Source organism: Carlito syrichta, unplaced genomic scaffold, assembly GCF_000164805.1.
Source record: "Carlito syrichta isolate Samal-C Ts95f unplaced genomic scaffold, Tarsius_syrichta-2.0.1 Scaffold303603, whole genome shotgun sequence".
NCBI classification, from domain to species: Eukaryota; Metazoa; Chordata; class Mammalia; order Primates; family Tarsiidae; genus Carlito; species Carlito syrichta.
The window spans coordinates 4,305-26,812 of NW_007247699.1; the positions used below are offsets into that span (position 1 = coordinate 4,305).

Sequence of the window (22,508 nt, forward strand, 5' to 3'; positions counted from 1 at the left end):
ATTTCTCGATCACTTAAGAATGAAGCTTTCCACTTAATATTTAGGTAAAAGTTTGCCAAGCTCTTTTACATAATTATGAATGATAACTTATAGCAGTTATCAAAATAAGATAAAGGCAAACCAACAATTTCATTTGTTGTTTGACCCAGTTTTGAACTTTTAAACTTTTAGCAAAGAGAAAGTTTCTATACTTTTCTTTTTTGCTTATAAACCAATTAAAATCATAAAGTATTCTGATTGTTCTTGGCTTTTCCTTTTACATGTAGATGAGATTTTTGTGTTATTTGTTAGTTGTTTTATGTATTAGATTTGTGAGCCAAAGAAACATTAATCAAATAAACATAATATTACAGCTCTTATACATGCTATGCAGTAGAGGTATATTGTAGAATGCAATATGATAGGGAAGTTTAATCTACTCTCAGTTCAAGGAGGACTGCCCTGAGGAAGTAACTGTAAAGATGGACTCTAAAGGATGGATAAGATTTACTTGACTAAGAGGAGAGGAGAACATTTTAACATAAGGAATAACTTTTGCCCAGGACTTCTTCTGGGAAGACTGAGAGAAGGCATTGTGGGTGGAATGTAGGGAGAAGGGGAGAGTGAGATGCTCAGTGAGGCTAAAGAGGTAGACCAAGTATCTTGTAGGCCATGTTAAGGATTTTGGTCCCTATTTTATTGGTGAAAGCACAGACAGGATTTTTTGGCTTTATGATGGTGTGAAAGTGATGTGCATTCAGCGATGTGATCCTCCTTGATTTAGGATGGGGCTACCTCTAGATAAACCTATCATAAGTTAAAAGTATCCTGACTGGAAAACGTACTTATGAGTTTATCAGGACATACTTCTATCATAAATTGGGCAAATTTATAGTGGTTAAAAGCATGGGTGCGAGTTGGCTGAATTCTGATCCTGACCTTGCTGGTTATTACCTGTGTGACCTTGGGAATGTTCCTATGCTTCATATTCCTCCACTATAAAGTGGGATAATAATAATAATATATCCCATAGAGTGGTTTTGAGGTTAAAATGTGTTAATGTTTCTAAAGTACCTTTACTAGTGACTCACAGTAAGCATTAAGTATTTGTTAAATTAAAAAGTGTTTTAATTTTAAAGAAGGGTGGGTGGTGGGTTGATGTAGTTTTTATTTTTAAAAGATCATTTTCGCTGCAGTGTGGAGAAGAAGAGTTTCAAGTGTCAGGTGATACTGACTCTTATTTACTGAACACCTAATATGTCTTACCACGCTACAAAAAATGGCACAGAGTATATTTTTTCTTTAAAATATTTGAAAATACTTTTTTTATTATTTTACATGCTTTTGAACTTATAGCCTTATTTGGTTATTCTTGTATATATTAAAGCATGACTGTATTAACATATGTACTTTCTGTTTTATGGTGAATTATGTGGTTAATGAGTTGTTAATTATCTTCATAGCCTCCACATGCTGGGAAATTGCTGTCTGTGTTAAAGCATATGCCTCAGAAGTATGGTCCTGATGCCTTTTTCAACTTCCCAGGGAAGAGTGCTGCAGTAAGTAACTATTAATGAGCTAATCACTTGGAGTTGTTCTTCCTTTGCTTCCTGAAAAGTATAGCCCTGTGAACACCCCTGACAGGTTCTGTGTTTGGTAAAAGCTGTATGAGCTGCCTTAATCCTTACAATTGTGCATGTTATTTTTTAAAAACTGCTTTATAGGTAAAGAAATAGAGGTTCAAAGTAGTTGAGAAAGTGCCCAGTCAGTCACAGCTTGAGTCAGCAATGGACTAAGAACTGAATTCTTTTAAACATAGCCATGTTGTCCTGTGATATATGACTGCATTCTTAAGTAGCTGTTTGTGTGTAACACCTTCATGTCTGTCTTGCTGAACATCTTTCTTTAACCTTTCATTTCCCTACCTGTGCTTCTTTTGCACCTGATTTATAGAATGCTAGTAACTCTTTGAAACTTACTAGGCAGTTTTTCCTGTCTTGTGAATTTCCAAATTATGTTGGTCTTAGCAATTTTGTAAGCTGCTATTCAGTTGATAAATAAGGCAATTATGTATAGTAGTGATATCTGTAATGTTTCAAATGTCATAGGAACACATTATGTAATATATATATGTTGTTTATGAAAGTTTTAAAATCTCATTATTACCTTGGTCAGATTGTTACAAGCAAAAAAAATTTTTAAGGATATCTTTCATTCAATTTTTACTTTGGGTCTCATAAACTTTTATATGTTTTTTAGGTCCTGTATAGCCAGGTAATATTTGCAGAAAGATAAAAATGTTTTAATAGGATGTTTGTGATATTTGCATATTACATACACAATACACAACTTACTTTGAAAAGCTTTGTTGCTCATTTTTTTTCATTACAGTTTTTCCTTAAAAGGCATTTTAGATTTGAAGCTCTCTGGAATAACTTTACTTTCTTGTCCTTGAGTCTATCGTTTGCCTATAATATTAAAAAAAAAGGTATCCTTTGGTTAAGCAAATCCTTTTGAACAGCCTTTGAAGAGAATAGGTGCTCAAAGTATTCAGTGACTTCCTTTCCTTAAATGTATGAGGGCTCCAGTTTCCCCACATCTTGGCTAAAACTGACTAATATCTTGTCCTTTTGATGTTAGCCATTCTAGTGGGTATGAAATGGTATTTCATTATGATTTTGATTTGCATTTCTTTCATGACTAATGATGTTAAGACTTTTTTCATGCTCTTATTGGCTGTTTGTATATCTTGTTTGAAGATGTGTCTGTTCAGATCTGTTGTCCATTTTAGCATTGCATTTGTCTTTTTATTTTTTATTTTTTTTTTTTGAGCTGGAGTCTCACTCTGTCGCCCAGACTGGAGTGCAGTGGCCGCTCCCAACCACCGCAGCCTCGACCTGTGATCCTTCCTTCTCAGCCTTCCAAGTAGCTGGAACTACAGGCGCGTGCTACCACACCCGGCTAATTTTTTTGATTTATTGTAGAGATGAGGTCTCACCAAGTTGCCCAGGCGGGTCTCAAACCCGCGGGCTCGGCAATCCACTCACCTCAGCCTCCCAAGGTGCGGGATTACAGGCTGAGCCACCGAGCCCGCTTGTCTTTTTATTTTTGAGCTGTAAGAGTACTTTATGTATTTTCGATACAAGTCTTTTATAGATATTCAGTTTGCAAATGCTTACTTCCATTCTAGTGGCTTATCTTTTTACTTTTTTGGTGGTATCCTTCAAAGTGCAGTTTTAAATTTTAATAAATTCCAGTATGAATATATATATATTCTATATATATAGAATATATATATATTTCTTTTGTTACTTATGCTTTTGGTGGCGTAATTAAGAAGGATTTGCCTAGCCAAAGGGCACAAAGACCTTATTCCAGTACCACATAGTCTTTATGACTGTAGCTTTGTAGTAGGTTTTGACTTTGTGGTATGAGTCCTCCAATCTTGCTCTTCTTTTTCAAGATTATTTTTGCTATTCACAATCCCTTCCATCAAAATTAAATAGTATAGTCTTTTAAATAAAAAATTAAACCAAGTGGTAAAGCCATTTTATAGTGACTTCTGAATACAGTTAAAAAATGATATGACTGGATCTTCTTAGTTTCATATTTGAGGTTTTAAAAAAAGCAAATATAGCAAGCTTTTTCTCTGACTTTTATCTTTCTGTTCTTGTCCATCTTCTCTGTTCTAATGTCTTAAAAATTTCAGCAACAAGTTTTCACTTTGATATCACAACCTATCTCTTTTAATTAGAATCTCCTTGGATGTGTTCTTTGTAAGAAATGAAGCAGACAAGATTCATGTGTTCAGCAGGTTACACTGAACGTTTAATTAACGTCGTTACTATGTTTTTGGGAAAATTTAAAAGTTATGAAAGGTCTTCTTCAAGATAAAGACTCTTCTTTCTGATATTTTAATCATGACATAAAGTAATATGATGTTGTACACACACACACGCACATATAGCATTGTAAACTCTCATTTTCATGATTTCAATAATAAAGTTTCTTTCCTTTAGGCTATTGCATTACCTCCTATAGCCAAATGGCCATACCAGAATGGCTTTACATTTCATACGTGGCTCAGGATTGATCCTGTAAATAACATCAATGTAGATAAGGATAAACCATATTTGTATTGGTATGTATTTTTGTATCTGATTAGTGTTAAAACCTTACTTTGAAAATGAGAAGAATATTTAGAGGTAAAATTAAAATTTATCCTTTATAGTTTCAGAACCAGCAAAGGCCTTGGTTATTCTGCTCATTTTGTTGGAGGCTGTTTGATTATAACATCGATAAAGTCGAAAGGAAAAGGCTTTCAACACTGTGTGAAATTTGATTTCAAGCCACAAAAGGTACACAATCTTACTGAGTCACAGTTCTGTTAACACGCTTGGCTAGTCTTCAAAATACTTTGTTTTAATGCCATGCACATAATGTGCTAAATTGCAACTCTGTTTATATACTATTTCAGAAAAATCACTGGATAACTTTTAACCCCTTTGACTTGGGCTTTAAAAAGATTTATTTATAGAGCTAAGGAAAGTATAAGGAGAAAATATCTGTGGCAAAATTCTTATAGTTGTGCAAATGTGATATGTATTTGTTTTGGTTTTGTTTTGTTTTTGAGTTGGAGTCTTACCCTGTTGCCCAGGCTGGAGTGCAGTGGCATGCTCATGGCCACCACAGCATTGACCTGCTGGGCTTCCTCCACATCCTTCCAATTCTTCTTCCTCAGCCTTCCAAGAAGCTGGAACTACAGGTGCACGCCACCAAGCCCGACTGATTTTTCTGATTTATTATAGAGACGTGGTCTTACTGTGTTGCCCAGGCTGTTCATGAACTCCTGGGCTCAGGCCTTTGCCTCTCAAAGTGCTGGGATTACAGGTGTGAGTCACCGTACCTAGCCTGTGTTCGCTTTCGTACTTTAAAACTTAGAGAATAATAAGTGAATCATTAACAAAATGTGTAGAAAGAGAGTCATGTAGATTAAGCATATGTGGCAAAATGTTGACAACTGTAGAATGTAGATAGTGGAAAAGAGCATGTTTGTACTAGATCTTCAAGTTTTGGGGGGTATATTTGAAAATTTCTATAATAAAAAGCTTGAAAAACCATTTGGTGATTAAGTTCTCATCAGTAGAGAGCCCCTATGAATAGATATTGTTCTGGAAGCTAAATATTGAATTTAACAAAGGTATTCTTATTTTATTTTCAAGTTTAATTACAACTTGACCATATACTATATACTTGTCAATATGATTGTGCCATTGGGTTAATTATTATCATTATATTTCTTGCTGTTTTTTGCTTCTTCAGTGGTATATGGTAACCATAGTACACATTTATAACCGATGGAAGAACAGTGAGCTGCGATGTTATGTGAATGGTGAGCTAGCTTCCTATGGAGAGATAACATGGTTTGTCAACACCAGTGATGTAAGTAGTTTCAAAATGTTGTAATAAAAAACAATTATTTTAAAAATATAAACTTTTTAAAGAAGAAAAAGTTTTAGAACTTGAATATACATTTTGGAATACCACAGTGATGGAATTTTATGATCATAATTTGGCTGGCGTGTTAATTTATTAATAGAATTTAATGTGTCACTAAGATTTTAGTCAATCCATGTTATAAAATTATTCTGGTTAGGTAGAGATAAGGATTTGTAAGTAACAGTGGCTCTATCTTGACAGTGTTTGGTCCTTGGTCAATTTATCTAACTAAATAGGAGCTCTACTCCAGGGTTCTGATCATTTTTATGAAAGAGTTAGATGATGCATACTTACGCATTTTGCAGATAACTCTAGCTGCTACAGATAACTTTTATATCATAATGTTTTCAGGATTCAAAAAGAGATCCACAGGTTAGAATGAAATTTAAAATTTTCTTATGCTTCCTCTAATGATATTTTTATAGCTTGAAAAGTACAGACCAGGAAAATGAACAGAAACTATACAGTCCATTCACCATTAACTCCTTCTTTCATATCCTTTGTCATGTGTACCCTAAGAGCTCAGGGTGTTGGATCAGACAGACTTAGATTTGAATCCCAGCTTGGTCATTTATTGACTGTATTACCTTATTTAATCCATTAGGACTTACCTGAAAATGGGCATAAGATAGTTTATACCTCAGAAATTTGTTGTGATGATTAAATGAGATAATGTTTATAAATCTATTAACAGATTGCCTTTTACAGAATGAGTGCTCAAAAAATGAGTACGTCTTTTTTTAATACAAGGGGCTTCTGTATGTACATTATTTTATAACCTGTTTTTTCCTTACATTAACTTTTACTGAGTACCTCCTGTATTCCAGACATTGTAATAAAGAACTTGATTTTTTAAAATTCCAAGCAACCTTGCTAGATAAGCACTATTATAATCTCCATTGTACAGATAAGGAGAGATACAGAGAGAGAGGTTAAGGAACGTGCCACACTTATTAGCATAGGAAGCAGGGATTTGATCTAGGAGGTTTGGCTTGAGAGCACAAGTGTTTGCACATTTTCTGTATTTCCTAGTGTCATTACATACATATTTTCAACTTTTCTTATAATGGTTTCACAGTACAAAACGATGCTTTTGAAAGGACATGAATAACTTTTCTTGCTTCCCTTTTTGTTGTTCATGTGCATTTTTAAAATGTGGGCTTTACAATATGGGTGTTCTTGACAGGATTTTTTTAAATGTAAGAATGCCTGGTTTTCTGGATTTACATATTCCTTTTGAGAGATTTGTGTCTACCTCTATGACTTCACCTGTTATCTGTATGTTTATGTCTGCAAAAATTTGTCTTTCCAGCTTTAACTTCTTGCCAAACTTAGAACCTGGCTGACAATTGTTTCTCCATCTATAATAACTCCATCTGTATCAGCTCACAAAAGGCTGATTTAGTATGTCCCAAATCTGACTCATTATTTTCCTTTTTGCTCTAACGCCTGCTTTTCTCTCTGGAGTTTTGACTACCAAACTATGAACCTTCCAGCCAAAATGATTTCTAACTGCTTTTAACCACCATTTTGTCATCAAGTTTTGTTTATTGTACTTTACAGAACCTGTATTATTTCTTTTTCCATGATGTCTTTCCTGACCTCCTTTCAATAGGGAATGAATGAAGTGAAATGCTGAATGAGTAATTTTATTCAGTTGAATTATAGTTTAGAATGGACAAGACATGTATACCAATAGAGGTTTTTATTATTTCTGGAGTATATGATTTTTTGGTTTTTTTTCTCTAAAAATATCTTCTATTTTTGTTTACAGACCTTTGACAAATGTTTCCTGGGCTCATCAGAAACAGCAGATGCTAATAGAGTATTCTGTGGTCAGATGACTGCAGTTTACCTTTTTAGTGAAGCTCTTAATGCAGCTCAGATTTTTGCTATTTATCAGTTGGGCCTTGGATACAAGGTACTTTCCTTATTATTTACTGCTTATCCAATGTTAGTTGAGCTTGATTTGAAGGGGTGTTATGCATGGGGAGATTTATCTTGAGTCACCAAACTGTATGTCTAGGTAACCAGGAGTACACAGGGAAGTCATCATGGTATGAAGGTACTTTAAATTTTTGAGAGAAGCACAGTTATATACTTGACCTATGTAGGACACTGCACAAACTTGTAGCTCAAGTTTCAACTTTGGTTCATGCTACATTTCTTTTGATGGTGTCATATTTTTGCATAGATAAGTTTTTGATAGTTTCTGTGATAAAAAGTAAGTACCCTGTGAAAATGTGCAACTGGAAATGAGGATGATGTTTTGCAGTCTGATTCTAAGGCTCGATAATTTGCATAAATATCCCATTAATAAATAATCTACTAATATAATAATGAAGAAATGTTAATTTTTCTTTCAACTTATACAGTAGTTTTACAAATAGTTACTAAGCTGTTAGGATATGAAGTTGTTTAGACCAAGTTATTTAATAAGTTATTTAATAAGAAATGTTCACTATTTTGGCAAAGAGTTCCATGAAAAAAATTACTGAGATGCCAGGAGTGCAATGAACCAAAAAGTTAGGGAACTTCTGGGTTCAGCCATTGATAGTCTCAAGTTTAGTTTCAAGAAGAAATTTAACATCTATGTTTCTCGAAAATAAAATCAACTTATATTTGATTTATATACCATTGACAGGCAATATAAACTGATATGTTTCAATTAATTTTGACAAAAGTGTAACTGTCACAACAATCAATAAACAGAATGTTTGATCACCACAAAGGATTTCATTGTGCTCCTTCCCAGGCAATTCCTTCCTTTTTTCTAACATCACCACATTCTTCTTGACAGGCAATCACTGATCTGTTTTTTGTTACTATAGGTTAGATTTGTTTTTCTTAAGGTTTTATGTAAGTAGAATAATGTAATATGTCCTCCTGTGAGTTTTGTTTCTTTTTGTTAGCATGTTTTAAGATTCATTATGTTGTTTTATTAATATAAAACAGTATACTTGTATGCTTGTTCTTTCCTTCTTATTTCTAAATAGTCTTCCATTTTACAAATATAGTACCATTTTTTAATCCATTCATCTGTTGTTTCCAGTTCTTGGTGCTTTTGAATAAGCTGCTATGAGCATTGGTATACACATCTTTGTGTGGACATATGTTCTTCTTTTATAAATATCTAAGAATAATTTCCAAGAAGTACAGTAACTGAAATCGCCAAACTCTTTTTCTTTTTTTTTTTTGAGTTGGAGTCTCATTCTGTCACCCAGACTGGTGTGCAGTGGCCGTTTCTGGCCACTGCAGCCTCGACCTGTTGGGCTCCGGCGATCCTTCCGCCTCAGCCTTCCAAGTAACTGGAATTACAGGCGTGCGCTACCACGCCCGGCTGATTTTTTGATTTATTGTAGAGATGAAGTCTTGCAGCCCGGGCGGGTCTCGAACCCGCGGGCTCAGGCAATCCACTCACCTCAGCCTCCCAAAGTGCTGGAATTAAAGGCTGAGCCACCAAGCCCGGCTGCCAAACTCTTTTTCAAGTTAATTGTACAATTTTTCATTTTCACAAGTAGGGTATGAAATTTCTACTTGCTCTGTATCTTTATTGTTACCTGGTACTGTCAGTCTTTTTAATATTAGACATTTAAATGACTGTGTAGCAGTATCTTATTGTGGTTTTAATTTGCATTATTTTATTGACTAGAAATGCTGAGAATCTTTTCATTGCTGTTGGCTATTTTGTATCTTCTTTGTGAAGTGTGTTTTCAAATCTATTGTCCATTTTTTTTGGTTGAGTTTATTTTCTTATTGGGTTATGAGATTTCTTTATATAATCTGGAAATAACTCTTTTGTCAGATGTATGATTTACAGATATCTGTCCCAAGTGTGTTTCTTGGTTTCTGTTTTCTTAATATGGTTTTTGAAGAACAGAGGAATTTAATTTTTATGAATTTAAATTTATCAGTTTTTTCCTATTATCATTATGCTTTTCATGTGCTATTGTTTACCTACTAAAGAGTAGAAACATTTTCTCATGTTTTATTTTAAGTTTTTATCATTTTATTTACATTTAGGTCTGTAATCCAGTTTGAGTGAATTTTAAAAAATCTGTTATGAGTTAGAAGTCAAGGTTCTTGATTTTAGGGGAAAATATTTAGGGTTTTACCATAAACTATTATGTTAACTGTTGATTTTTCATAGATGTTCTTTGTCAGTTTGAGGAAGTTCACTTTTATTTCTAGTTTGTTGAGTATTATTATTATGAAGAGGTATTGAATTTTGTCAAATGTTCTTTATGCTTCTGTTGAAACGATAATGTGATTTTTGTCTTCTCATTTATTAATGTAGCATATTGCATATAGCATATTGCATTGGTTGTTGTTCTGATGTTAAACTATCCTTGCATTTCGGGAATATCTCACTTATGAAATTACACTGGTGCACAAAAAGGCACTTTAATGATAAATGTGTATAAATAACTGCTGATATTAGTACTTTACATAAGCTTATTGATAGTCACCCCTAATATATGAGTAGCTGTTTTTTTCCTACTTATTGATTAGAAGGGGATAAATAGTACTATAAATGATGTAAAATGAGAAATTGATAATAGAATTACTCTTTACTTTAATTATTACTTTTGAAATCAATTATATAGTATAATCCATTCTAAAACATTCCTCAATACTTGTTTGAGATATGGGAAATATTGAAAAACAACAATTCTTTACTGATGTTTAAAACACTGCAATTAATTAGGACTTTAAAAATATATTTTAAAAGAAATAAAGGGTTGAATTTCTCTTTTGTATGTTTTTATTGTTGTTAAAGTACTATTTTTTAAAGTTCTTTGTAACACTGTCACCCCAAATCTGTGAGGACTCTTGTACATCATGTTTACCTATTCCAAAGAAGCCACCTGGAGGTCCAGCAAGGAAAGACATTGGTTTATTAGAGCTTATGGGAGGCACCAATGGCAGCACGTTGGTGAAAAATCAGCACCTCAGGGCAGTATAGCAAGCAGTGTGATAATTAAAGCAAGCAAGTTAATTATTCAAATTACTATATGGTGTGTATAGTTACATTGATCAAAAGTGATGACTACATTATATTTAGCTTTGCTTGATCACCTGCATCCCATGATTCATTACTGGGAATATACATACCCTTCAGAGACCAGCCTGGAGGGGGCAGAAAAAAGCTTGTACTGGGGGAAGCAGTCCATGTCCAGACAGTACCCCATACTTCACCCCTACATTGACTTCTTCCACTCTGACAATCTTCGATAGCATTGATCTACAAGTTCCCTGAGGTAGATATACAAGTCAAACGTTGCATCTATATTCCGCATATGCAATAAAGAGCACAGGATCTGAACAGCAAAATTGCTACAATGATTATAATACCTATGATTACTTTTTGCCAAAAAGAGTTTAGTGATCCAAACCACTTGGAAAAGGAGTCTTCAGCGATTTTAGAAACAGCATTGATTTCAGTATTCAGGGCCATAAGGGCCATGGACACGTTATAAATTATTGTCAGGAATGTATATACAGCATCCTGTTTTAAGTATGACACAGGTGCTCAGGGGGTCCCACTTACTTCCTGGGTGATTTCATTAATGATGCAAGTAAGGTGCTTAATGTATAGTAGCGCATGGTTTCTGATCTCTGTCTGTATAGCTGTTAGCCATCCTTGCCCATTCCATACCAAATATGACCAGTATATTTCCTCACCAAAGAGAACATATTTCTTGGTGTCATTGTATCCACTAAGGCCCTGTTGAGTATTCCAAGATGAGCCCCTTGGATAGGAAGCATTCCACTCTAATTGACCAGTTTCATTTTCCATGGTGAAATGATAATAGTCTCCCTTTTGAGAATTTGAGACCCGGGATTATTACACTTAACAGTATTTGTCAAGCCGGGCTCGGTGGCTCAGCCTGTAATCCCGCGCCTTTGGGAGGCTGAGGTGAGTGGATTGCCTGAGCCCGTGGGTTCGAGACCCACCTGGGCAGCAAGACCTCATCTCTACAACAAATCAAAAAATCAGCCGGGCATTGTAGCACATGCCTGTAATTCTGGCTACTCGGAAGGCTGAGGAGGAAGGATCGCCGGAGCCCAGCAGGTCGAGGCTGCGGTGGCCGGGAGCGGCTACTGCACTCCAGTCTGGGTGACAGAGTGAGACTCCAACTCAAAAAAAACCAAAAGACAAAAACAGTATTTGTCCATTTCCCCATAATCACTGGGTGAATATCTAAATTATGATCTCTCCCTTCTCCCTAGGGGGTAAGCAAGGAGTACCAATGGGGTTCAGATTGAACTTCCCGTGGTCAGTGGAGTATTCTTTCTGGGTTCTATGTCTTGTGGGGCAAGAACAGGTTATTCTTGCTTCCTTAGCTGGTCACAATGATGATTCTTGCATCTTCAGGGGTATTGCCCACAGTTGTGTCAGCATGTCTAGGGGTGCTGGATGGCCAGCCCAGGATCTCTTGTTGAGAGTGCAGATTGCTTCATGCAGTCAGGTCGTCCACCTCTGCAATGAGTATTGATCTTTCTTTAAAGCATTCGTTAGCATGCCATTGTGTCTTTCTATTAGACTGTCACCCATGGAATTATAGGGTAGGTGAAATTGACAGTCAGTATGCAGCTGCTCAGCCCATGCTTGCACTTGATGTCTACTAAGGTGGGTTCCCTGATTGCTTTCAGTGATTCAGGGGTGCCGTATGCTGCAAGGAGCTGTGATAATCCTTTGTTGGTTGAGCGCTGTGTAGCTCATTTGTTAGAGAAGGCCTGCAGTAATACTGTAGTAGTGTTAACACAAGTGAGGACGAACTGGGCCTCTTCTAACATGGGAAGAAAGCTGATATAGTCTACTTGCCAGTGGGACAGTGGCTCATGGCTCTGTCTGATATGTCCACCTTCTGCTGGCAGTCTCCACGGGTGCCTCTTAGCACATATGGAGCAATCCTTGCAATCAGTCACTATGTCAGAATACTTAATGGGAAGCATCCGAGCTTTTGAAACTTCCCACAGTATTTTCTGTTCAGCATATTTCACCTTGCGATGAAGCCAGTGGGTTTCTGCACCTTTCCAGGTTTGCAGCCAAAAACCAATGGCAGGTTGAGTTTTCCACCACTGCTGCCAAAGCCCCTAAACACATTCCCCCTAGGTTCTATTCAGATCCAATTCACAGGAAAGGTATTAGTTTAGAATGCCCAATACCTGGATAGCGCCCACAGCATTTTTGGCAGCACTGAATGCCTGGTGGCACTCCTCTATCCATTCCCACTGGGATCCTTTTTTTGGTTTAATCTACATAAGGGTTGTACTATCTGTCCTAAGCATAGGATAAATGCCCTTCAATACCCTAACAAGCTCAAAAAGTTTGTAACTGTTTGGGCAGTGTTGGGTGGGGAAAAGCCTGGACCTTGTCAGTAGCAGCTGATGGTCCTATCCCCTGCAGATGTTCAGTCAGCCAGGGTGCTGCCTGCTCGAGGTCTGTAAGAGAACTCACAGGGTAGAATGATATCATCTACGTATATAGTGAAGTAGAAGCATTGATGCAGGTCGCCTCCAACTTTCCAAATCTTGAATGACTATGTCATGACGATATAGGGCCGTGCAAATACCCCATTGGCAGCACTGCGAATGTCCTTTGTTTTCTTTTCTGGGTGAATGCAAACTGGTCTTGACAATCTGCATGAATATTGATACTAAGGAAAGTATTAGCCAAATCCACTACAAAATGGTATGTGCCCAGTTGGGTCCCTAGTTGGACCAAGATGTCAGCAATATTGGGTGCCATCTAAAGAATCCTTACTGTTGGCTTTTGTAGTTTAGGTTTTGTATAATGCACTCAGTGTTGCAGTATCACCCACAGCAGTTAAGATGTAGTCAACGGTAAACAGATTCCAGCAATAAATCAAGTTTTGTGTGCATTCCTACCTCGCCTTGAGCTCTGTCTGCATTGTGTCTGAGAGGAGAGTAGTGCTGACCAGGACTGGCCTCTAGGGACTCTGCACACTTTGGTTCTGCCTCCAACTGCTTACTTGCTTGCTCTTATCTTTGGAGTTTGAGCTTCCTTCCTCCCACACCATATTGGGTTGCTTATCTATTTTTGTTAGGATCCATTCAGCCTTAATCAGATCTATCCAACTTTGCTGTGGGTCACCTTTATGGGATCCCCTGTTGCTTTTTTTCCTTTTTGGGTTCTCTTTTACTGTTCAAACTCCCCATTTCTGCCTAATCAAATGCATTTCTCCCAGGTTCACTGTTGTATGCACGACCACCTACCTGTAGGGACAGCACAGATGGCAACTGTTTTCCTTTCACTTTTGCAAAGTGTCATGCTAAGTTGTGCAGCTGGTTGCTAGACGGCGCCAGCCAGTGATTCAGCATGTCCCTTCTCTCTGCCTGAGTTTGCTGAGTGTCTCTTTCCAGTCTGACTCCTTGTGCAATTTCTACATCTGGTTCCTAGTAGCTGTCTACTGCCTGGTAGCCACTTGGAGAGTGCAAACCAAGGGTTATCCCTCAGCTGCTGTCGCTTTTCTTCTGAGAATGTCTTTTCTCATCCACTGCTTTCACTAATTCCAGCAGTATGGCTGGAGTTTTTGGGGCATCACTGTCAAACTGGCAACTTTTTTTTGTTGTTGTTTAGTAAAACAGGTTGTGTCTGTTACTCATTCTTATTTATTTATTTATTTGATTTTTTATTTTGAGATTGTGGGGTACAATTCAGGGTTAGGTATACAAATGTTTATTATGCAGGTACCCTTGTTGATGGGTTGTGCTTCTTCTCTCCCCCTGACAGTTTCCCACTGCTGCCAATTCTGGTCCCCGCTCCTCTGGCAGTTTCCATCTACTGCCAATCCCTTTCTTATAGTATTATGATAATTGTTCAAGGTTCACTTATGACTGAAAACATATGGTACTTAGTTCTTTGCTTCTGTGATAGGTAACTCAGTATTATAGACTTTAAGTCCATCCAAGTTGCTGGGAAGTTCATACTTTTGTCCTTCTTTATGGCTGCGTAATATTCCATATGTATATGTACCACATTTTTTTGTATCCAGTCCTCTTTTGATGGGCAGCACAGCTGGTTCCATGTTTTTACTATTGTGAATAATACTGCAATAAACTTTCATGTGCAAGTATCTTTTCATAGAGTGATTTGAGTTCCTCCAGGTGTATTCCCAGTAGGGGGATTACAGGGTCATGTGGAAGGTTGACCTTTAGATCTTTTAGTAGTTGCCACACTGTTTTCCACAGAGGTTGTACTAGTTTACATTCCCACAATCAGTGTAGAAGTGTTCCCTTTTCCCTGCATCCTCTCCAGGATCTGCTGTTTTTTGAGTTATTGGTGATAGCCATCCTGACTAGAGTTAGGTGGTATCTCAGTGTGGTTTTAATTTGCATTTCTTTGATGACTAATGAGACTGAGCATTTTTGCTTTGTTTTTTTTCTCTTTTAATTTTTATTTTGATATTGTGGGGTACAATTCAGGGTCAGGTATACAAGTGTTCATTGTGCAAGTACCCTTATTGATGAGGTGTGTCCCTACTTCCGCAGGTAGATATTGACTGCCGTCAATCCCAGCTATCCCTCCTACCTCCCTCCCTGCAGTTTCCCGCTATTTTCAATCCCTTTCCTACAGTAATACGGTAGTTGTTCAAGGTCCACTTATGAGTGAGAACATGTGATACTCAGCTCTTTGTTTCTGTGAGAAATCACTCAGTATTATAAGCTCTAATTCCATCCATGTTGCTGGGAAGTTTATGATTTTGTTCTTCTTTATGGCTGTGTAATATTCCATTGTATATATGTACCACATTTTTTTATCCAGTCCTCTTTTGATGGGCAGCATGGTTGGTTCCATGTTTTTGCTACTGTGAACAATGCTGCGATAGACATGTGTGTGCAGGTATCTTTTTCATAGAGTGACCTGAGTTCTTCCGGGTATATTTCCAGTAGAGGATTTGCGGGGTCATATGGAAAGTCAATTTCTCAAGAGTTTTAGGAATCACCACACTGATTTCCACAGAGGCTGTACTAGTTTACACTCCCACCAACAGTGTAGAAGTATTCCCTTTTCGCCACATCCTCTCCAGCATCTGTTATTTTTTGAGTTGTTGATGATGGCCATTTTGACTGGAGTTAGATGGTATCTCAGTGTAGTTTTAATTTGCATCTCCTTGATGACTAGTGAGGCTGAACATTTTTTCACGTGTCTGTTGGCTGCTCGTGTCTTCTTTTGAGAAGTGTCTATTCATATCTTTAGCCCACTTTGTAATGGGGCTGTTTGTTTTTTTCTTTTTAGCACGTTTGAGTTCCTTGTAGATCCTTGATGTTAGGCCTTTGTCAGACATGGAGTTAATAAAGGACTTTGGCAAAATCTCAGGGTATGAAATAAATGTACAAAAGACAATCGCATTTCTATACACCAATAATAAACAAACAGAAACCCGAATAAAAAACATGATTCCATTTACAATAGCCACACACACAAAAAAAGAAATACCCTGGCATCTTCCTAATCAGAGACCTAAAAGACCTTTACAATGAAAATTACAAAAGAAATCAAAGATGACACATCTTGATTGACACACATTGAAAAATATTCCTTGCTCATGGATTGGAAGAACCAACTTTGTTAAGATGTCTATTTTACCTAAGACAATCTACAGATTTAATGCAATACTCATCAAATTACCAGCAACATTCTTCTCAGACTAGAAAAAACAATACAGGAATTCATATGGAAACATAAACGACCAAGAATAGCCAAAACAATCCTCAGCAAAAAAACAAAAACAACAAACAAACAAAAAAACAAAGTAGGGGGTATCACACTCCCAGACTTAAAACTATACTATAAAGCCACAATAATTAGAGCATTTTTTTCATGTATCTGCTGGCTGTTCGTGTGTCTTCTTTTGAGAAGTGACTATTCATACCTTTTGCCCACTTTGTAGTGGGCTGTTTGTTTTCTTTTCAGCACGTTTGAGTTTGTAGATCTTAAATGTTTGACTTTGTCAGATATACAGCTGACAAATATTTTTCCCCAGACTGTGGGCTGTCTCTCTGCTCTCTTGATGATTTCTTTGGCTTTGCAGAAGCTTGTCAGTTTGATGAGGCCCCACTTGTCTAGTCTCTTATGGCATGGGTACTTGGGGTTCTGATCAGGAATTGGTTGCCAGTTCCAGTTCCCATAAGGGTGTCTCCTGTGTTTTCTAAGGTTCTTATAGTTTGAGGTTTTACATTTAGGTCTTTGATCCATTTAGAGTTGACTTTTGTGTATGGTGATAGGTAGGGGTTTTGTTTTAATCTTTTGCATGTGGTCAGCCAGTTTTCCCAGCCCCATTTACTGAATAGGTTTTCCTCTCCCCAGTGGTTGCTGGTGGAGTCTTTGTTGAAGATCAGTGGTAGAGAAATTGAGGTTTTGCTTCTGGAATCTCTGTCCTGTTTCGTTGGTCTGTATGTCTGTTTTTGTACCTATACCAGGCTGTTTTGATTATTGTAGCTTTATAATAAAGTGTAAAGTCTGGGAGTGTGACACCTCCTGCTTTGTTTTATTTTGCTGAGGATTGTTTTGGCTATTTGTGGTGGTTTATATTTCCATATGAATTCCTGTGTTGTCATTTTCAGGTCTGAAAAGAATGCTGCTGGTAATTTAGTGGGAATTGCATTAAATCTGTAGATTGCTTTGGGTAGGATGGATATCTTAACAATATTGCTTCCTCCCATCCATGAGCATGGAATATTTTTCCATTTGTTTGTGTCATCTTTGATTTCTTTGAGCATTGTTTTGTAGTTTTCAATGTAAAGGTCTTTCACTTCTCTGGTTAGAAAGATGCCAGAGTATTTCATGTTGTGTGTGTGGCTATTTTGAATAGCTAAGTGAAATAATCCAGTCACACACACACAGAAGGCAAATCCTATCTGATGCCACTTACATGAGGTATGTAAAGTAGGCAAACTCATGGAAACAGAAGGTAGCATTGTGGTTGCCATGGATTGAGGGGAGTGGGAATTGGGGAGTCGTTCAGTCGCTATAGAACTTCAGTTTTGTAAGATACAAAAGTTCTAGAGATTGGTTGTATAACAAACAATGTGAATATAATTAACATTACTGAATTATACACTTACAAATGCTTGAAATGTATGTCATGTGGTTTTTACCACATTAAAAAAAAAGACAAAATATGCTATAGGATACTAGGTTTTACATTTTTAAAGTAAGGATTTAATGTCAAATTGACTTGATTTCCATTACATGTTTAAAATAAATCCAGCCCATTATAGAAGTAAAGAGGGAAGGGTCCTCTTATTTGATATTGTTAGAAAAATTATCAGTGGTATGTCTTCCTAAAATTTTATATTTGTGCTGATTTGTATTTAGATTTTCTTCTTGTGGCTGGCATACTATCGTAACTGTTCTCTCTCTTTTTAATTTTTATTAATTCTTAGGGTACATTTAAGTTCAAAGCAGAAAGTGACCTTTTCCTTGCTGAGCATCACAAACTTTTATTGTATGATGGCAAACTCTCTAATGCCATTGCATTCACATATAATCCACGGGCTACAGATGCCCAGCTTTGCCTCGAATCATCTCCCAAGGACAACCCTTCAATTTTTGTTCATTCACCTCATGCACTCATGCTCCAGGTACAAACTTTTCTCTTTTAAGAATAATTTAAATGGTAATTTTTGATGTACTATTGAGGGGTATTTGGTAGTTTCTATTAAACACACGGAATGTCACATTTTAGTGTTCCTGTGTTAACTGTTGTGCTTTAGTTTTATTTGTTTTTGAAAAGAAATTATTGAAATCTCTACTGTGTTTTTTATTTTACAAGGATGTGAAGGCAGTTTTAACACATTCTATCCAAAGTGCTATGCATTCAATTGGAGGAGTACAAGTACTGTTTCCACTTTTTGCACAGTTGGATTATAGGCAATATTTGTCTGATGAGGTTGATTTGAATATCTGGTGAGTGCCTTTATTTTTTTTTAATTTGGTGTAAGATTTATGTTCATGACTGTTGAGAAATCTCTTCTTTGTCTTTCAAGGTTGATGTAGATTCAAAATAGTTTAAGGAAATTTATGAACTGTAAATAGTATTAAAATCTGTATCAGTTATATTAGTATTAATTTAAATTTGTGCTTATCAGTAGGAGATATGGAAGCTCTAAGAAATACAGTAAGGTTGTTTTAGAACAAAGTTATAAGTGGTGATAATGGATTTATAAAAAAATGAGTACTTTTTTTGTCTGAAGCTTTAATTTTTGAAATGTTTTATATCTTATCTGGTCATTATTTATCATGGGAATTTAGCTTTTCATGTTTTAATTACTTATTACTGACTGCATGTATGTAATTGAAATACAAAAATTTCAGTGATGTTATATGAGGTAATTTTGTTTGTTTAAAAAAAAATCAGATTGTACATTTGGCACATTTTGTCACCTGTGTTGTAGTGGTGAGTCTAAAAAATGCAGAGACATATAAATTCTAGGATAAGTTATAAAACGTAAGAGAGGATTTCTAAATGAATTTTTTTTTTTTTTGAGTCAGAGTCACCCCAGTGTCGACCTGCTGGGCTCTGGTGATCCTTCCGCCTCAGCCTTCCAAGTAGCTGGAACTACAGGCGCGCACTACCATGCCCGGCTAATTTTTTGATTTGTTGTAGAGACGAGGTCTCACCAAGTTGCCCAGACTGGTCTCGAATACTTGGGCTCAGGCAATCCTCTCGCCTTGGCCTCCCAGGTTTGGAGCCACTGAGCTCGGCCTCTAAATGAATTTTTTATGTCTATATGTTCTAGTGAAACTATATACGAAGGGGAACCCAAAAAACCCCTGAATTTATTTACAAAAAATTGTGTAATTTATTCTTACATGTTTAAACTTCAGTCACCTTCAGAGTGATGTAATATACCTATCAAGACGCTTTTTCCACTGCTCAAAACAGTTTTTGAAGTGCATTTTGATGCCTTATCTGCCGGTTTCTGTCTCCCCTCTTCCACATAGACAAAACATTTCCCTTTGAGGACTTTTTTTATCCAGGGAAACAAAAAGTCACTTGGGGCAAGATTGGGTGAATAGGGAGGGTGGGGCACAGGGATCATGCTGTTTTTGGTCAAAAACTGTTTAACACTCAGTGCTGTGTGCAGGTGCATCGTCATGGTAGAAGAACCAGTCACCTGTTTGCCACAACTCAGGATGTTTCTTCTACAAATCATGACTCAACCTTTTCAAAACTTCCAGATAAAAACTTTGGTTGACTGATCCAGAAAAACAAATTCTGAGTGTACTACAAGAGTCCCACACCCCAAAAGATAGTACTAATTTTTTTTGGATTCCCCTCCCATGTAGTAAAATAATTGTTTCATTTATTATATGAGAAATTTAAATGAGTTTTACATTCTCCCATTTTGAAATTCTCCCTTTGATTTCTGCTTTATATGTAACTTGATGCCTACTACCAATGTGTATAGTTAATAATGGAATAGTTTTCTCCAGATTATTTTTGGGCAACAAAAATTCTTTTTGTTTTCAAGAAAGAATAAGGTATGAAATCTAGTGTTTGTCAATTGTATTTTAAAGTATTAAAATTAAATTATCCTTGACATATTAATACTTCATAGGATTTTCTTTGTGTCCTAACAGGGCTGGCTTCTTTTTCCTTTTCTTCTTTTCAACATCTTTATTGAAATTGCTGGCAGTTAAAGCATTGATGTGGAGGGGAGACAGCTGCCAGTTCTGGTTTTTCTTTTGTCTTTTCTTTTTCATGGGCATCTCTCTGAGGCTTTAAGATGTCTTATCATATTCCTTTTCTTTTTTGGGATGTCTAAAAATTGTGGGTAGTGGAGCATGATTGTAGCTTGTATTCAGCTTTAAAAGTCTTGAACACTGACTGCAGAATTAGTTTTGTTGGGATAATGAACATATTTCTTAAATTAATTGATGCAATTAATGTAAGTGAAGTACAAAAATTTTAAGGCCTTCATGTTTGTCTCCAAGTTAAACTTTCCTTTCTTATCCTCCCCTTCATATCCTCTCCATACAGACTAAAGTAGTCTGGAGCCCTGGCATATTTTGAGGATTTGCACCTTACTCTGCTTGCTCTGCTGTCTTTCCCTTCTTTTGTCCCCTAACCTTTCATAATGGAATATACTTGTTTATCTAAGTTGCATCTTTTCTCTAAGGCCTTGATATTCTTTTTGTTAGCTGTTTCTGTTATTTGTTTTTGGACATTGCTTGTTTTTCTCTTTGTCGTGTATATTTGCCATATTGTTTCAAAGTAATCCACCTATTAAAATGTGATAAAATAGATGAAATAAATATTTGAGTAAATCCTAATCCTACATTAAAAGTCTATTTCTGACATAATGTTAGAGGCAGTTGTAGTGCAACTTCAATTTCTTTGAAATGGAGAACTTTTTATTAAGATAAATGGAAGGCTATGTCTATCTAACCTAATTTTTAAGAATAGAATATGCTTTTCAAACTGTTACCTTTTTTAACATTCTAGTTCCACTTTGCTGGCTTTTATCATGGAGTTGTTGAAGAATTCAATTGCCATGCAGGAGCAGATGCTTGCTTGTAAGGGCTTCTTGGTAATAGGATATAGTCTTGAAAAGGTAAAGTATGAAATATTTTACATTTCTGATTTGTAATTTATAGGCCATGCACTTCTTCTCCTAAGTGGTTAAGTGATTCTGTCTTCAAGTATGTCTTCTTGGTTACAGAAAATTACCTATAGAAATAACATTTTGTTGTTTTACCTTGCCTCTGTTCTTCTATTAAAGAGATGTGGCAGGGAGCTTCGTGATGTCCTTAACTTTGAGGATAGTTTGTGGACTGCCAACAAATTAAGTTATTGGTATTGACAGTTTATTTATTTATTTTTTCTTTGATCCATGAATGATGTCTGACATTGTTGGGTAGAAACTCCAATGGTATATATGTTATGTATTTCCCAACATTGTGTGACTTGGGGTTCTTGGATTAACAGTGTGATTCTCTAGGAGTGATTTTCTGTCTGTTGATTAGGACACTTTGATTATGATAAATGCATCTGAGACAATTGACCCTGGTGTAAGGAAGGTAAACTCTCAAGTCAGATTACCCGAGTTGGAATACGAGTGCCACCTTTTACCATCCATGAGCTCTTAGGAAGATTGAAAGTTCTTTCTATGTCTTTATCTCTTCCTTTATAAAATGAAGGAGTAGTTACCTTTTCTAGACATTATGAGGATAAAATGAGTTAGAATACGTTATTTAAAATGGTGCCTAGTACACAGTAAACTTCTAATCAATGTTGCTTTATGGGTTGAATAGTGGCCTTCAAAAGGTATGTCCACCTGCAACCTCAGAATGACTTTATTTGGAATAAGGGTTTTTACAGATATAATTAAGGTAATTATCTCAAGATGGGATTATTCTAGTTTAGGGTGATCCCTAAATTCAATGACAGGTGTCCTTACAAGACAGAAAAAAAAAAAAAGAAGACCCAAGGACACAGGGGAGAAGATCATGTGAAGAGGGAGGTAGGGATTGGAGTGATACCTCTATAAGTCAAGGAATGGATATTGATGGCCTTTACATCACATACCTTGCCTTTAATTAGAAGTAACTTTTGAATTTCTTTCTTACAGTCTTCTAAATCTCATGTCAGCAGAGCAGTACTTGAACTTTGCCTTGCATTTTCAAAATATCTGAGTAACCTGCAGAATGGGATGCCCCTTCTCAAGCAATTGTGTGATCATATTCTTCTTAACCCTGCTATATGGATTCATACTCCAGCTAAGGTAATGTATATTGTTTTTGTATTACTATTTTTGCTAAATTTTTGTGCTTAAGAAGAGTGATGACTATGAGGGTTTTCTTTTATCTTTCTACAGTGTTATGCAGGTTTTTGGTGAATTGCCTTTTTTAACTAAATATACTTTTTTTGTAAATTTTTTTATTGAAAAAATTTCAAATAAATATACATAGTTTTTTCTTTTTCTTTTATTGTAAAACAATGTCATTATTTAAAAAAATACAGCTATGGTCTTTATTTTCTGATACTAAAGAT

The 22,508-nt window shown here is 36.1% G+C and overlaps 1 protein-coding gene across 1 annotated transcript in view; it reads left to right on the forward strand.

Moving 5' to 3' along the window:
- Positions 1 to 1,442: 1,442 nt before the first annotated feature.
- LOC103261089 (lipopolysaccharide-responsive and beige-like anchor protein) overlaps positions 1,443 to 22,508 on the forward strand; it is a gene marked incomplete at both ends in the record, with an annotated part of 464,304 nt that continues 443,238 nt past the window's right edge. The window contains 9 exons of the mRNA XM_008058703.1: positions 1,443 to 1,538; positions 3,999 to 4,120; positions 4,211 to 4,337; positions 5,302 to 5,421; positions 7,253 to 7,399; positions 17,896 to 18,093; positions 18,285 to 18,418; positions 20,961 to 21,069; positions 22,087 to 22,239. Coding sequence (XP_008056894.1) covers positions 1,443 to 1,538; positions 3,999 to 4,120; positions 4,211 to 4,337; positions 5,302 to 5,421; positions 7,253 to 7,399; positions 17,896 to 18,093; positions 18,285 to 18,418; positions 20,961 to 21,069; positions 22,087 to 22,239 — 1,206 coding nt within the window. The remainder of the gene's footprint in view (positions 1,539 to 3,998; positions 4,121 to 4,210; positions 4,338 to 5,301; positions 5,422 to 7,252; positions 7,400 to 17,895; positions 18,094 to 18,284; positions 18,419 to 20,960; positions 21,070 to 22,086; positions 22,240 to 22,508) is intronic.